The sequence below is a fragment of the Vipera berus genome, assembly GCF_964194415.1.
Source record: "Vipera berus genome assembly, chromosome: Z".
NCBI classification, from domain to species: domain Eukaryota; kingdom Metazoa; phylum Chordata; class Lepidosauria; order Squamata; family Viperidae; genus Vipera; species Vipera berus.
In genome coordinates, this window is record NC_138205.1 from 78054191 (window position 1) to 78071179 (window position 16989).

At 33.8% G+C, this 16989-nt stretch overlaps 1 protein-coding gene across 1 annotated transcript in view; it reads left to right on the forward strand.

Annotated features, from left to right (window-relative positions):
• Nucleotides 1-16989, forward strand: part of ULK4 (unc-51 like kinase 4) — a 195042-nt gene that overhangs the window by 144945 nt on the left and 33108 nt on the right. The window contains exons 33-35 of the mRNA XM_081346237.1: nt 9911-10074; nt 10687-10785; nt 16713-16898. Coding sequence (XP_081202363.1) covers nt 9911-10074; nt 10687-10785; nt 16713-16898 — 449 coding nt within the window. The remainder of the gene's footprint in view (nt 1-9910; nt 10075-10686; nt 10786-16712; nt 16899-16989) is intronic.

Sequence of the window (16989 nt, forward strand, 5' to 3'; positions counted from 1 at the left end):
TTTGTCACCTTGTCAAAGAATGGAATAAGATTTGTCTGGCATGATCTTTAAAAAAAATCTTTTATTGATTTTTAACAATTACAGTCTGTGGTGCTTAGTAAACAACTTGTCTGGGTTCACATATTTAACATTAACTTCTTCTGTTCAGTACTGCACAACCCAGTGTTTTTTCCCTGATCCTCCTTCCCCTTATTTTTTCCACTTTCCCCACATTACACAGTTAAAGTTCTTGCTACTATTGATGCATACAAAGTTAAATATAAACATCCTCATCATATTTTATTAATATTATACAAATAACAATAATATCAATTTGTAAATCAATATCCTGTTTTTCATGCTCTTGATTAAAGTTTGATTTCCTATATCAATATTTAAAATATCTTTGTCAGTTATGATTTTCTCAATATTAAATTACGTTTATATAGCTAAGAATTTTATTCATACCAGCCATCCTCTTATTTTCTTATTTCCCATATTTTTAAAAAATGCTATTTTAATTCTAAATCATATCTTTGAGGGAGCACCTGCTGCCGGCATCAAGTTCCCTTCGTCCTGTGCACTCCCACAGGGAGGGTCTTCTGAGGGTACCGCCGGTAAAAGATTGCCGGCGGACAATACCCAGGGGGAGGGCCTTCTCTGTGGGTGCGCCGGCCCTTTGGAACCAGCTGCCTGTAGAGCTTAGGACTGCCCCTGACCTCCGTTCATTCCGCCGGGACCTGAAGACCTGGCTCTTTGAGCTTTCTGGCCTGGACTGAGGGTATTAATTGGGGTTTTAATTGGTTTTTAATTAGGATTTTTATATTCAAGGCTTAATATAATCATTTTAATTGTTTTAAATTTTGTAATTGTGGTACTGTTTCTTTTAAAAAACCTTGTGAACCGCCCTGAGTCCTACGGGAGAAGGGCGGTATATAAGTCTAATAAACTAAACTAAACTAAATTTTCATTATAGAAGTTTAATTATATGTAGGGGTCATCCATTCTTTTAATCATATTCAAACATATTTAATCATATAATGCCCCCTCTGATAGGTCAACTCTTCTGTTTTTTAAGTCTAACTCTTGCTTTCTTTCTTTGCCAAATAGTTTTCCAGGCCAAGGTAATTAAATTGCCCAGAAATTTTCTTTCTGTTTTTGTAAAGGTTGCTTGGAATGAGGAAGACAATTTAGATAGGGTATTTTTTTGGGGGGAGGGGGGAATTCCATCCATTTATATTCCTTAAGCAACTCCCACTTTCCCTCTCCCTCAATTTCTCTTTTCATTTTTTGTCTGTCAAGTTCTGAAATTTCCCGACAGCTCTATCTTCCTTTTTAAAAAGACTTCTTCCTTATCATCAGGTATATTTTGCTGACCTAAGGGGTAAAACACCTTTTCTATTTTTGTTATTGTGACTAAATCTTGCAATATTTTATTTGTATATGGTAGTTTATATTTCCCTTCTTTTATCTCTCCCATCTCTGGGTCAATTTCCTCTGTTTCATCGTCTGAATTCTGGTTTATTTGTTCATACTTTGTAGTCGTCTGGGAATTTCCTAATTGTAGATTTAATTTGGAGATTTGCTTGTTTATGTTATGTTATGTTAAATTGTTTTTAGTCTCATTATGGTTTCTTTTTTTGTCCTCTGTGTGCGACAATTATTTGGTGAATTAGTTGTAGCATAGAGTATATTTCCTTCTGCAAGGTGTTTATTTTTTTTTTTGAGGCATCATTCCCGGAGGTCCTTGATTAGCCTGGGTGGGGGCTTCAAATGTAGGTGCAAGGTATATTTTCTTACCACTTTTATCTGGATGTGAAACATCCACTTTTCCCCCCTTCAGATAATCTGTCAAAGCCTTTATGTATCACCAATCTTAATAAGATTAGAACAAGGTTTCATCTAGTTTTCTGGTCTTTATGTGTAGCCTTTATAATCCAATAAGTTCCAGAATATGAGTTCAGTCCTAAAAGCAATATTTTTAGTGAACCTTTGTCTGAGGCCAGGTGAAGTTGTAATTCACAATGTTCAAAGTGTTCAAAATGTTCAGCCACCCTGAAGACAGTTCAAAAGTCTCTCCCAGCCAGACATCATCATCATCATCATCATCATCATCATCAGAAGAAGAAGAAGAAGAAGAAGAAGAAGAAGAAGAAGAAGAAGAAGAAGAAGAAGAAGAAGAAGAAGTTGTTGTTGTTGGAAGGGACCTTGGAGGTCATCTAATCCAACCCCCTGCTCAGGCAGGAAACCCTATACCATTTCAGGCAAATGGCTGCCCAGTCTCTTCTTAAAAACTTCCAGTGTTGGAGCATTCACCACTTCTGGAGGCAGGTTGTTCCACTGGTTAATTGCTCTAACTGTCAGGAAGTTTCTCCTTAGTTCTAGGTTGCTTCTCTCCTTGACTAGTTTCCATCCATTGCTTCTTGTCCTGCTTTCAGGTGCTTTGGAGAATAGCTTGACTTCCTCTTCTTTGTGGCAGCCCCTGAGATATTGGTACACTGCTATCATGTCACTATAGCTATAACGTATATGGCAAAGAAAAATAAACTGAGAAAACAGCAATATGCGTTATTAAAAGAAGAATTTGGAAAGTTAGAATTAGAACTGCAAAAAAATCCACAAAAAAGACTTTGAAAAGAGAAATGGATATAATAAAACATAAATTAAATCTGTTAGACTCAGAAAAAGTGGCGGAACAGGAAAAAAGAGCGAAACAGAATTTTTCTGAAAATGCCAATAAGCTGGGAAGATGATTAGCTTATAAACTTAAAAAATAGAAAGAAAGAAAAAAGATACATAATTTACTCGATGGGAAAGCTTATTTACAATATAAAAATGAAGAAATAAAAAGATAGCTAAACAATTCTATAAGGAATTGTATGATAAGGAGGAGACTTCAAGAGAGAAAACTGTAAAATATCTGGAAGAAAGTAATCTTCCAAAGATTTCAGAGACATTTAAAATTATGCTAGATGAAGGGGTTACAATGATGGAAATATCAGAGGCCATAAAGAGACAAAAAAATGGGGAAACACCAGGTCCAGATGGGCTTCCAGCGGAGTTATATAACAACTTACAAGAGATGCTAAGTGAACCATTGAAAGACGTTTGTAATGGACTTTTATTAGAAGCTAGAATGCCAATGACGTGGGTTGAAGCAAATATCACTTTAATACCAAAAGAAGATTCGGATTTGACCCAGATTAAGAACTATAGACTGATTTTACTGCTCAATGCGGCTTATAAAATTTTTACTTCAATACTGGCGGAGAGATTGAAAAAATATTTAGTTGAATTTATATTTATTATTTATCAAAACGGCTTTTTACCAGAGACAAATTAAAAATAATCTAAGAGTGATAATAGATTTATTAGAATACTATCAGCTACATCCAGGGAAACAAATGGCACTAATATTCTTAGACGCTCAAAAGGCATTTGTTAACCTTTCGTGGCAATTTATGATTCATCAATTACAAATAATGGACTTTGTACAGAATTTTATAAATATGGTAAAAACAATATATAACAAACAAACAGCCAAAGTGATTGTGAATGAAGATTGTACTGAGAGCTTTGAAATAAGGAAAGGAACAAGGCAAGGATGCCCATTGTCCCCTCTGTTACTCATTTTCACTTTGAAAGTTTTAAATCGAAGTATAAGACAAGATACAGAAATTAGAGGGTTGGGGGTAAAGGGTGAAACATATAAATTACAAGCATTTGCTGATGATTTAGTATTTATCTTGGAAGAACCCTTGGAGATGATCCCTAAATTTCGGGGAAAGATAGAACAGTATGGAGAAATAGCGGGATTAAAAATAAACAAAGAAAAAACTAAGATAATAGTTAAGAATCTTACAGATAAGCAAAAAAGCCAATTGTCAGAATCAATAGAGGTAAAGATAGTGAAAAAGGTTACATATTTGGGTATACATTTATCAGCCAAATGCTCAACAATAAAAGAAGACAATTATACAAGGCTATTGAAACAAATAAAGCTAGACTTGGAAAAGTGGAAGAATTTACAATTGTCACTACTAGGAAGAATGACTACAGTTAAAATGAATATATTGCCTAAGATTTTATTCTTATTTCAAACAATTCTGATAAAACTTGAGAAAAAATTCTATCAAGAGTTGAATTCATTAATTTTGAAGTTTGTATGGCAAAGAAAGAAAGCTAGAATAAAGATGAAAACGTTGCAAGATGCTAAGGAAAATGGAGGCTTTGGTCTGCCCGAGTGGGCTTTGTATTATCAAGCATCTGTATTAACATGGGTGAAAGAATGGATAACTCTTAGGAATAAAAGGTTGTTATATTTGGAGGGACATGACTTACAATTGGGGTGGCACGCTTTTTTGTGGTACGGGAAAAACAAAATGCATAAGTATTTTCAAAATCACTGTATTAGAAATGCTTTGATAACAGTATGGGAAAAAATCAAAACTAAAATATATGTAAAAATTCCAGGGTGGTTATCAACGACAGAAGCTTTCTCACACCCAAATTTGGTAGATTTTGAAAAAATTTGGGCATATAGAGATATTTTGAATACTGATGGGACATTAAAATCAAAACAAGAGCTGGAAAAGGACCCAGATTGTTGGGGGCAATTAAGCTGACTTTGTAATAATGCCGCTTGGGGTGTGTGTGAAAGCCCTAATAAGCAGGCATATACATAGAATGAAGGCTACTGCTAAGCTTGTAAGCCGCCCTGAGTCTTCGGAGAAGGGCGGGATATAAATGGAATTAAAATAAAAATTAAAAAAAATAAAATCAGGGCATCAACATGTCATGGTGGGCACTGTTACAAATACAAAATAGATATGAAAAAGATGTGAAACTGTATGGATTTTATAAACAACAAACTGTATTTGATAAGATATTGTTAACCCTGATGAGAAATTAATTAAGAAAATGTGTAATTTTTTGTTAATTTTTGAGATGGAAAGTGAACAACCTGAAGAGAAAATGACAAGGTGGGCGAAAAACTTTGATTATAATACAGAATTAGAAAAATGGCAAAAATTATGGGAGAGAAATTATAAACTGACAATGTCAACTGCGTATAAAGAAAATTTATATAAAATCTTTTATAGATGGCACCTGCCACAAACAAGATTAGCAAAATTGTTTAAAAATATGTCAGATAGATGTTGGAAATGTAAACATAATTCAGGTACATAATATCATATCTGGTGGACATGTGATAAAGCAAAGGCCTATTGGAAAAAATTACATGCTTGGTTAGAAAAAATATTAGGAGAACGTGTAGTATTTAATCCTGAATTTTTTCTATTAGGTATAATACCAGAAAAGATTAATACGCAAAATTCATATTTGGTTCTATATATTACAACGGCAGCAAAAATAACCTTCGCACAATACTGGAAAAATGAAGGAATACCATTAGAGGAAGAAGTAATTTAAAAAATACTGGAATGCGCTGAGATGGACAGACTAACTATGAGGCTGAAAGATAAAGCAGAAACAGAATATTACCAAAGCTGGAATTTATTCTACAAATGGCTAGAGGAGAGAACCAAAGAGTAGGACTTGATTATGTATTAGCGTTTTTTGAACCCAGATCACACACTGGTTGAAAAATTAACATATGTATGTAGAGAGAAAAAAATAATAAAAAGCTTACTTAAAAAAAATAAAAAATAAAATGCCACTTCTGTTCCTATGGAAGGGTGGGGCTACAATCCCCTTCCTTCTCATGTTCGGAGGTTTTTTGCTCCTTGGGAGCCTTTCCCAGGAAATTCAGTTGTAAAGTAGTAAAGAAAGGATCAATATTCTCACCCAGTTCCAAACATGCTGTTTACAATATGTTAATGGTGCTTTTCTTCTTAGGTTGTTAGTGGCTAATGGCCAGTCTTTCCCCTGCCAGTTTAGAGGGCTTTCCTCAGATCAAACGGATCAACCGCCATCTCTTTGTGATCAACGAGGCACCCCTCCTCCTTCATCGTCTCTTCAGGGCGACTTTAGGCCCTTTTAGGGCCCCCAGCAGAAGGCCCTGCCTTCCTGCGTCCGTCTCACCATGATGCCAAACTGGTTCGCATGATCTGTTTTTGACAAACCCATATTGGCTTTTGGTTATGACTTTGTTTGTCTCCAGATGTTGCTTGATTATCTTTTTTCAGAATCTTCCCAAGTATTGAGACCAGGCTGATAGGTTTGTAATTTCCTGGATCTATTTTTTTTTCTTTTTTTGAAGATGGGAACTCTGGTAGTTCCCTGGTGCTCCAGGATCAGGTCTGCCAGTTCCTTCAGAACTTTGGGGTGTAATCCATCTGATCCTGGTGATTTGAAGCTGTCTAGGGTGGACAGATGCTCACTTATCATTTTCTTGCCTATTTTAACTTGTGTTTCTAATCTGTTTTTTACGGTAGGTTGAATGTTTTTTCCCTTTGTGTAAAGACAGATGCAAAAAATGAGTTAAGCAGTTCTGCTTTCTCCCTGTTGCTTGTCACCTTCTTGCCACTTTTTCCCACTAAAGAACCAATCGTTTCCTTGACTTTTTCTTTGTTTTTTAGGTGTTGAAAGAAGCTTTTTGTTGTTATTTTTGACTTTTGTCACAAGTCTTAGTTCATTTTGACCTTAGCTTTCTTCACTTCATTTTTGCAGACTCAGACTATCTGCTGATATTCAGCCTTAGTTATGTGCCCCTCTTTCCACTTTTTGTATTTGTCCTTTTTGTCTTTCAGTTTATCAGAGAGTTCTTTATGTAGCCATGCTGGTTTCTTTTGAGAGCTGTTATTTTTCTTTTTTATTAGTATTGTGCTACACTGGGATTTTATAATTTCATTTTTCAAAATTTCTCGGGGTTCTTGAATTGTTTTCTCTTGAGGATTCTCATCCATGGAATCCTTCCCAAGCTGTCTTAAGTTTATTGCAATTAGCTCTCTTAAAGTACAAGACTCTATTTTGACTATGTTCTATTGTTTGCGCTTGCATAATGTTGAATTCTAATATTGCAGGATCACTCCCCACCAAGGTTCCTGTATCTTCTTCAACACCTTCTATCAATCATTTCTGTTAGTGAGAATTAAGTCCAATATGGCTGATACTCTAGTTCCTTTCTCTACTTTTGGGGTTCTCTTGTCTACTTTTTTTGAACTTTTACTTTGAACATCACTAAATGAACTGTTGTAAGTGGAGGACTATCTGTACTCAAATGAAGCTTTCCAATAATCATATCTGAGATCAGATAAAAATATGAAGAAACAAGTGGTCTTTCCGATACAATATGTTATATTTTTACTGTCAGTTTATTCAATTGCTATTCCACTGTAGCTGATCTCTCAATGAAAATCTTCTCACATAGTTGAAATACTATATTAAGTTTTTTATTCTTCCTTCACCTTTAATGTAACATTTTGTACAACTATTTGTTCTGAGCTTCCTTATCTCTGCTTTTCCAACTATTTTCCAATATGACTTTGCTTATCCTAATAGAATTCCATAGATATCCCCGAACAGTTGTCTTCTTCCAGAAATATTGCATTTTAAATATATTTTACCTAGTTGTAGCCTAGTATATTTATTATGATTTTGATTATGATATTTCAGTCAATTGCTAAGGAACTAGGAGAGTCTAAGAAAGACCATTTGTGACCTTTCTTGGATTGGGAGTCCCTGCTTAATTACTCAAGCCCTAATCTTCTCATGCCTGGACTATTGGAATGTGCTATACATGGGGCTAGTTTTGAAGTGTATTTGGAAGCTACAGAATGCATTGACATGGGTATTTCCTGGCTCCCCTAGGCTGGCCCATGTTCTGTGTTCTTCTGCATTGGCTGCTCGTTTGCTTCCAAATGCAATTGAAGTTATTGGTTATCATCTTTAAAGCATGGATACAGGTTATTTGAAGAATCATTTCATCCAATGGGATTTGCCTGTCTCCTCCATGTTGGTAGAGGGGGTATGCTGTGGACCCACTTGGTCAAGAAATTTCAGCTGTTGGGGTCCAGGAGAAGAGCCTTTTCTGCCATGCCTCCTTCCCTTTGGAACGTTTCTCTTCCCGCCCCCCCGGCCCCCATGTGAGATCTTTACCCACCCTTTTGACCTTTCAGAAAAAATCTCAAGCTGGCTCTGCCAGCTGGCCTGGGGCCCCAATGGGGGTACGCTATTTTGGAAGTGGCTATTGTAGTATTAGAAAAGACCCCATTTCTCTGTGTACTTCATGTTCACTTCTGTCCCTTTCTTTAACAATATTTATTACCGTTGTTATTTTTTGCATTATTATTTTAATATGTAGTAGTTTTAATGTTTGTGAGCCACCCAGAATTGTCTCTGAACAAGATAGGCAGTACATAAATTTAATAAATAAATAATAAATTAGAACCAAACTAGCCTTTTTGATTGATTATTTGAAAGAAAACAATGACAATGAAAATACCTGTTTAATCCTTGATGGTTTGGAAGTGAACCTTTAATCAAGGAAAGTATAACAATTAAAAATTCAATTTGCATATTAAATATTTTTATATGTTTCATTGAAGGTCCTGAGTCCTTCATCAGTTTGTTCTATCAGAACTTTAATATAACATATTTAATAAAAAGTAAAGAAAATGTGTTTTGGCTTAGGAAAATATTTATTTTAAAAAACTTATTAATTCTTAAATATTTTACATATGTAAAACCCTAAGAGTCTTAAAAGATATTATTAAAAGGAAGTAGGGAGATGCACATTTTAATTTTATTAATATTTAACTGTTTATAAAGATATAGGTGAAACGGTAGAGGGAATGCTTATCAGATTTACAAATAACAAATTTATTAGGATAGCTAGAAAAAAATAATAAAATTCAACACAATCATGAAAAGTTAGAAAAATGAGCTAAAAGTAACAATGAAATGTAATACAAGCAAATGCAAAGTTCTTCATTTGGGCAACATAAAAGAAGTAAATAGATACATCAACAGGATACTTGGCTTGATAAAAATCTTTGTGAAAAAATATTTTAGTAATAGTTCATTTGAAAATGAATGTGGCTGCAAAAATAGAAAATGCCATTATAGACCGCATCTACATAGTTCCCAAATCACAGGATGTAAAATATTCTGCAAATTGAATATTATGTCCAGTTCTGGATTTTACACTTTAAGAAGGATTCAGACATTCAAAATAGATTCAAAGAAGAGCAACAAGTACATTTTTATATTTCACAATCATATCAGTGAAACAGAAACTATGTCTAACAATGAATTTGAAAGAACTAGAAATGTTTAGTAAAGCTGCCATACCAATTTTCAAATACTGGAAAGATATTCAAAAAGAAATACTGAAGTCCAAATTTCTTCAGCATTGTTCTAGAGAACAGGATGTAGAAAGATGGTAACTTCCTAATGGTAGGATCAATTCAGTAATGGAGCTGTTATCCATAGATGATGTGAGTTCTTCACTGGATGTGTCAATTTGTAATTTGTTCCAATTTGTATGACTTTGAATGGTACAATGAAAGTATTTCCTTAATGTGAATGTAACAAGTTTTTATAATAATTTAAGTTCTTATTTCTCATTTAAAATATGAAGAGAAAAGCTCTAAACCATGTATTTATGTGTATAAGTGTTTACATACACGTGTGTGTCTTCGTGTTTATATATGGGCATGTGTTTATGTCAGCCCTCTCACATAAACCAGATACCAGATGAGCCACCACCATTCTTAATTGCTTGATCAATTAGAGTTTCTTTCTCTGACTATTAAGCTACTAGAGGCTCTTCTCTCTCTTGTCTGATTATTTCCTAGGCAGCATCTCATCCCCTCATCCCCCAGGGTCACACACACCTTCCATTATGTGTTTGTGTGTGTGTGTGTATATATACATACCTATATTTAATTATTTTCTAATGGCAGAGTTTGGGATATATGAATTTTCTTACACCCATATGTATTTTGTTCTGTGCCTATCTGTTTAGGACTAGTTCATCATATATGTAATCTAATGGAAATGGCAGCTACGTGCTTGGATGGTGATGATAAAAACAACATCAAGACAACCAATATTTTTATTGTTTCCTTGCTCAATATAATGCATCATATGTTGAAATATACAGCTAACATTGTTCGCTTAACACTGCAGGTATGGAGCCTGTTTTCTGGTAGAATGGACATATTATACAGATCTTCAATCTCCTTTCTTTGAATATTATTAGATTCCCATGTAATAATCCAACTGGGGGAAAAAAGAAAATGTCAGTAACAGTTTTAACAAGTAGGGATTCATAAATAGAGCACAAACACTCTCACTTGCAAGATGGGCGCCATATAAATTTAATGAAAAAATAATAATTTGCATTAAAAATATAATTTGTATTTTTATGGCTTAAATCATATGCATCCCTAATAACTATACTTGATTGATCATACAAACCTTTTTGTGTAAAAATGGGAAATGGTATTGGTTGAAGAATTAACACAATTGCAAAGAGTTTTGAAAAATACATTTAATTATTTAACAATTTTTTTCTCTGTGAAATTCATTTCATAAGTTTAACTTTCATCTTAATCATTAAGTACTATAGCATGTAAAAATGCTGACTTGATGTGGATAGATGTAAAGTGAGATGTGCTTTCTAACTATGCTTCCAGTTTAGAAGTTCTGCAAGGTTAGGTTATCTTAATCATGAAAGGGTAGGTGGGTTATAATTTCAATATTTTCTGCCTAAGTTCCATTATACTTTCTCTTATTAAGGCACAGAAATCTGGCACCGGAGGGGACACCGAAACTGCTGAAGATCTTCTCCTTATCAATAAATCTCTGACTGACTTGTTTGGTTTGCTTATTCAGCTGGTAAGAGGTATCTTTTTTGTATATCTGTTAGAAAGATGTTTTATTTGACTATGTAATTTAGGTAAAGGTAAAGGTAAAGGTTCCCCCGCACATGTGTGCTAGTCGTTTCCGACTCTAGGGGCCGGTGCTCATCTCCGTTTCATAGCCGAAGAGCCAGCGCTTGTCCGAGGACATCTCCGTGGTCATGTGGCCGGCATGACTAGACGCCAAAGGCGCACGGAACGCTGTTACCTTCCCACCGTAGTGGTCCCTATTTTTCTACTTGCATTTTTACATGCTTTCGAACTGCTAGGTGGGCAGAAGCTGGGACGAGTAACAGGCGCTCACTCTGCTACGCGGCACTCGGGATTCGACCCGCCAAACTGCCGACCTTCCAATCGACAAGCTCAGCGTCCTAACCCACTGAGCCACCGCGTCCCTTATGTAATTACCTTTATGTAATTTAGCTATCCCCAAAGTTATTGACAGTTGTTAAGTCTGGGTGTTACGTGGCAGATACCTGTCCATTTGAATTCTAAACTTCCAGAACAGTTTAGCTTCTTCATTTTCTATTACTTTGTCTATTTTCTGGCACACCAGTTTACATTTGTAGGCAAATGACATTTCTTGCAAATATTCCAATGTACCATTGTTGCTAATTTGTCATGCTGTTGCTTATTATCAGTCTGTGTGATCTTCTTGAAGCAGCTAACATGGTGGTCAAATTATTATTATTACTGGTTTATTGTACAGTCAGCCAGATGTTTAAACTGGATTTGGCAATGTTATCTATCCATTGAGTCATTCTGAAAGATCTGGGATAGAGAGATGTTGATATTTGGTGGGTCTTAAAGGTATTGTTATTTACTTGGAGCACAAGACAGCTGCTCCAAGAAAAGCTGTCTTTTGCAAATGAATTATTATATTATTATTTTATCCCTCCTTTTACATTTAGTCAACTCAAGAGGACAAGCATGCTTAATACATCTGTTTTCTCTACAACATTCCCCTGTATGTTTTGTTTTATACATAAACTTTAAATGAATGGGATAATTCAAGCAAAGGGGAAGAAACCATAGAATTCTTTAATGGTCAAAACATTGAGCTATTAACAGAAATAAGAATCAGAGCTGTACATATTATTTCAGAATACCAAAGTCAGAAAAATTTTGAAGTGTGTAAACTAGAAGTCTTTCTTTTTTTTTTAATATATTTTACTGATTTTTTAAAACATAAATCGCTTAATAATTGGTGAACAGTGTGTTTTCTGGATTTACATTTCTTAAACAATCAGTAACAATTGATTTGTATAATCCATAATCCACATAATGGTTTCAGTTGATTTCCTCTTTTCCCCCAAATGTCCTCTTTTGCAAACATTTGAGTTAATATAATTCTTGTTGTTTTGATAGATAACAATTAAATATATAAATTTTTTCCAATTTTCCTAAAAATAATAATCACATCAATATAATATTTCTTTTCTATACAATCATTCTGGTTGCCTTATCATAGATCCTGTTACAGTCCTTATTTAAATTTGTTTCTCCCACAAAATTCGAAGTATTTTTACTGATTAAGATTTTCTCAAAAATTAATTACATTTAAAATTTTAAGTCTATATTTTCCCATATGAACCATCTCAGCACTTTTACATTTCTTAAGGAATAAACAAAACAGTAAAAAAGAGAAAGGAGAGCAAGAGTAAAAAAAACATAAAAAATAACATATTACTTGAAATATATATCCCTTCTAAGCTAATATATATTTGTTTCCAAGATTTCTCATTCTTTTAACCATAATTAAAATATGTTTAATATTTAAATATTCCAATTAATACATCTAGTCCTCTAGTCCTTTAACTCTTATTCAAAACATTTTATTCATTATAATTTTCTTAAATTCAATCACATTTAAATATCTAAAATATTTAAATATCTAAAATATTTTCTTTATCTAAGCCATTTCAATTTTTTTATATTACTCATATCAAGAAATAGAATAAAGGGGAAAAACATACTATATTATTTAAGATTCATCCCTCTTAGAATGATATATATAGTCCAAATCTTTTCTATTTCTTTAACCATATTCAAACAAATGTTTCTTTTTAAAGTATTCTGTCTGGTAGGCCCTATCATCTATTTTCTTGATTTCCACTTTAGACTTTTTCCTTTGCCCAGTATCTGTCTTAATCAATGTGTTTTGCTGAGTTAAAAGGTCTTTCCATATGTTCAGAAATGTTACTGTAGATATAAAAAGTAAATCAGATGAAGTAATTTTTTTTAAAATTTATAATTCTCTCTTTGTCTACAACCCAGATTATTGTCCTTTTTTGTCACAGCTGTTCTTTGTTGTTAAAGCTTTGAAGGTCACAAACACAGATTAGCTTTTCCCAGGTTTTGCCAAGTCTTATATGAAAGTCATAGTTGTCATAGTCTTCATCCACCACTAAATGTCAGCATCTATTTATTTTTAAATTTCCAAAATGAAAAATTTTCTTTAGAATGAGTCTTAACCATTCAACAATATTACATTTATCTAGATTTAAATTTTAAATTTCAGGTTTTATATTTATATCACTTCCATATATTTTGATCCTCCATAAAAAGTTTAATTCGCCACTTCCGTTAGTATAAGGGTGGGGCAGAAATCCCCTTCTTTCCCTTTAGAGGTATTTTGCTTTTTGGGGATCTTTTCCAGGAAATTAAATATAGAATAGAAAAGAGAAGATCAAATTCCTCACCCAGTTTCAAACACGCTGTTCACAGTTGTGCTGGTTAGTGCTTTTGGACTTCAGTTGCAAGTAGCTTGGGCTGGTCGCTGAAGTATGGCCAGCCTTTCTCCTGAAAGGGTTAGAAGGTTTTTCACCATCATTCCAGAGTCTCTGGGGCACCGTTCTTTCTTTGTCGCCTCTCTGGAGTGACTTAGACCCATTTAGGGTCCTCTGGCAGGGCAACTGGACACTATTGCGCAAAACCGGAAGTCCAAACTAGAAATCTTTCAATCTTTCAGTTAGGTACAGGTTGCTCTTAGCTGAACTCCCTCTGAGACAATGTTTCTCAACCTCAGCAACTTTAATACACACGGACTTCAATTTTCAGAATTCCCCAGCCAGCCATACTGATCTAATCTCTTCAGTGGTGTAGAAAAATCCAGTAAAGTTGAGAATGTATTGGAATACTAATAGAAAAAAACAGAGAGAGAGATTTTTCCCTTCTAGCTGAGCAAGAAGGGAAAAATACGGAGATAGCCTTATCCTTTTCTAAAACCAAATCCAGTCATGAGTAACACAAAATAAAATGAGAAGAGACTTTTCTTCTTAAGAGCAAAAGAGCAAGAATAAAATGTTATATATATATATATATATATATATATATATATATATATATATATATATATATATATATATATATATATATATATATATATATATATATATATATATATATATATATATATATATATATATATATATATATATATATATATATATATATATATATATATATATATATATATATATATATCTCCACAGCTGTAGAAAACTCTCCATGTAAAATTGACAAGCTCAGAATCACTCAACCCCTGATAAAATAGATGGCCTATTCTTAAATAATTTCTAAAAAAAATACCATCAACTGAAAAATTAAATTATACTGTTATTGAATCATTTGGTTAAAAGAATACTGTAATTAAATAATTTATTTAAAACAAGAAGTACTTTTAGATTTTTTGCAAGGGTATTTTTAACTGAACTAAACAGGCGACTGCACATCCTTCAAAAGTGTGCTCTGAAGTTTAATCAGATTATTTTGCATTTTGCTTTACATCCTTTCTGCCACATAGGTAGCCTCTTATTCTTTAAATGATTTATTAAACACATTTATAGGGCTGCCCAACTCCACACAATGACTTGGGTGGCTTGCAACATTAGAATTCCACAATATAAAAACCCATAAACTCCACCCCAACTCCCTATGGACTGTCATACCAGCCGCTTGTTCAGCTCCATGTCAGCGTAGAACTTCCATGCCCACTGATACAACATGTCTTCAGGGCCTTTTGGAAACGTATTGGTGTGGGGGCCCAATCCTATTTCTAGGGGAATGATATTTCAAAAAGAGGCAGCCATCATAGGAAAGCCAGAAAAGATTATAACTGTGGCACAACCCTGCTGGCCACAACTGCTTCCTGCTGCTTAAACTGGGGTCATGAGTCCAGGAGAACCCCCAAAACACACACTAGATCTGCCTGGGGCAGTACAACCCCATTCACAACCAAAAATGATAATTCTCCAAGAATCAGGGAGCTCCGACAGAGCATTACGTTTTATACTGTTGCTTCCCATCCAGATTTCAACAGCTCCAAGGCAATGCGAAAGGGTGATACTGGCGTGGCTTATCTCACCTTGACATGACAAAGCAAAAAATCTAGATTCTGATGTCTCGCTCCCAGTCAGTACTATCTGAAAATGGCATCTAAGGAAGGAAGTGAACTAAGGCAACAAGGTGCTCCACCTTCCCAATTCCTGGGACCTTCTTAGAAGGATAGCATGGTTAATGGTATTGAAAACCATGGAGAGATTAAGTAGAGAAAGGACAATGCACTTTCCCATATAGATAAACTGTTACATCACCCAGCAAAAATATTTTATCACATGATTTAGGACTTCATAGATTCCCTGTCAACATAATTAACTGAAAAGTTGTTTGGCTGGAAAAAAATTAATATAAATTAATACAAGATGTAAGAATAACAGGAATGTATACTGTTTGGGAAATCAATGCTAAAAGAAGGATGGTAGTCAAGAAGAGAAACTAGTGATTTTTAAGGTATAAACAGAAGCATATGTACCTAATAGACATAATAGCTGATAGGGTTTATAACTTTTTAACTTTTAGAAGTATTTAATTATTTTTCTGTTTTTATTTGAAAGCAAATATGTTAACATCCTTAACATTTCTTTTCTTACTTTACTAATTTCCCACCATCTTAAAAAAAAACATTTGTATCTTTTAAACAAAACGTGAACTCCATCAGTGAACAAGAGTTCTCATTACCTTACTGTATTGCTAACAAATATCATCAGACCAAAAGGAATCTGCTACTTGATAGCATTTATCAGACACCTTTAGGTATTGGGGAAAGGAAAAAATTTCTACCCATCACCTATACATCCTGGAATATTTTGTTGGCTATGTTTTCTGTTTTTAAACGGTAATAAGGAATTCACACTAGCAGGGAAAGAAAATTTAAAAACTGCTCTTGTTTTGAGTATTTGTATTTATACTCCTATGTATTTTAAATTTTGCTTGGCTTTATAGAAAAGTCATAAGATACGTGTTACTGAATTCTTCCATACCCTTAGTAATATTTTACAAAGATAAAACGTACCATGTATAATAGCAATATAACTAATATTTTGTCAGTGTGTTGAAGCAATTAGAAACTCATTATTGGAACAACAGATACCTTGCCACTCATAAATTTCTGACAATAATCTTCTCTCTTTAAATGAAATTATATGAGTTAAAAGCTCTCCTTAATGGTAAAAACTCTCTATAGTTATTGATCTATTATTTTGTTTCTTAAGTAGAGGATGTTTCCTACCAATGTCTTTTTTATAAACATAAGATATTGTTTGCTCTTCTCCTTGATGAAGTTATCTGAAATTTGTAAAAGAAAAACTGCATCCAATGCAATAGTTGCTTTAAAAGCTATTTTCTGTTATTGTGCTTGTATGATAAAAGAATTGTATTGTGTTTTTACAATCCTCTTTTTTCCCCTCAGCAATGTTAATGGGTCACAGAAACCTCAAAATTGAAAGGGATCCTACATGAAGCTTATCATTTTTTATTTAGAAAGTTGATATTACTATCTCATTAAAAATAGAAAAACTTTGTGTTCTGGTATTTTAAAAAAAACCCCTTTCTGTTTTTTTAAAGCTTCCTAGTCAGGAAAATGACATCTATGAGAATGCATCACAGTGCTTGTCACTGCTAGTTCAACTCTATGGTGGGGATGCTATGGACAGCATGTCACCTGAAGACATGGATATTTTGGCTGAAGTACTGCAGTGCAAAAAGGAAGTAAAAGATCAAAAGCTTTTGCTGAGAATCATTAAAAGATTGGTGAGTCAGTTACTCCTTTGATCTTTAAGTTATACATTTAGAATGTCCGTTAACTATGGTACATAAGTAAAATAAAATATTTAGAGAAAAA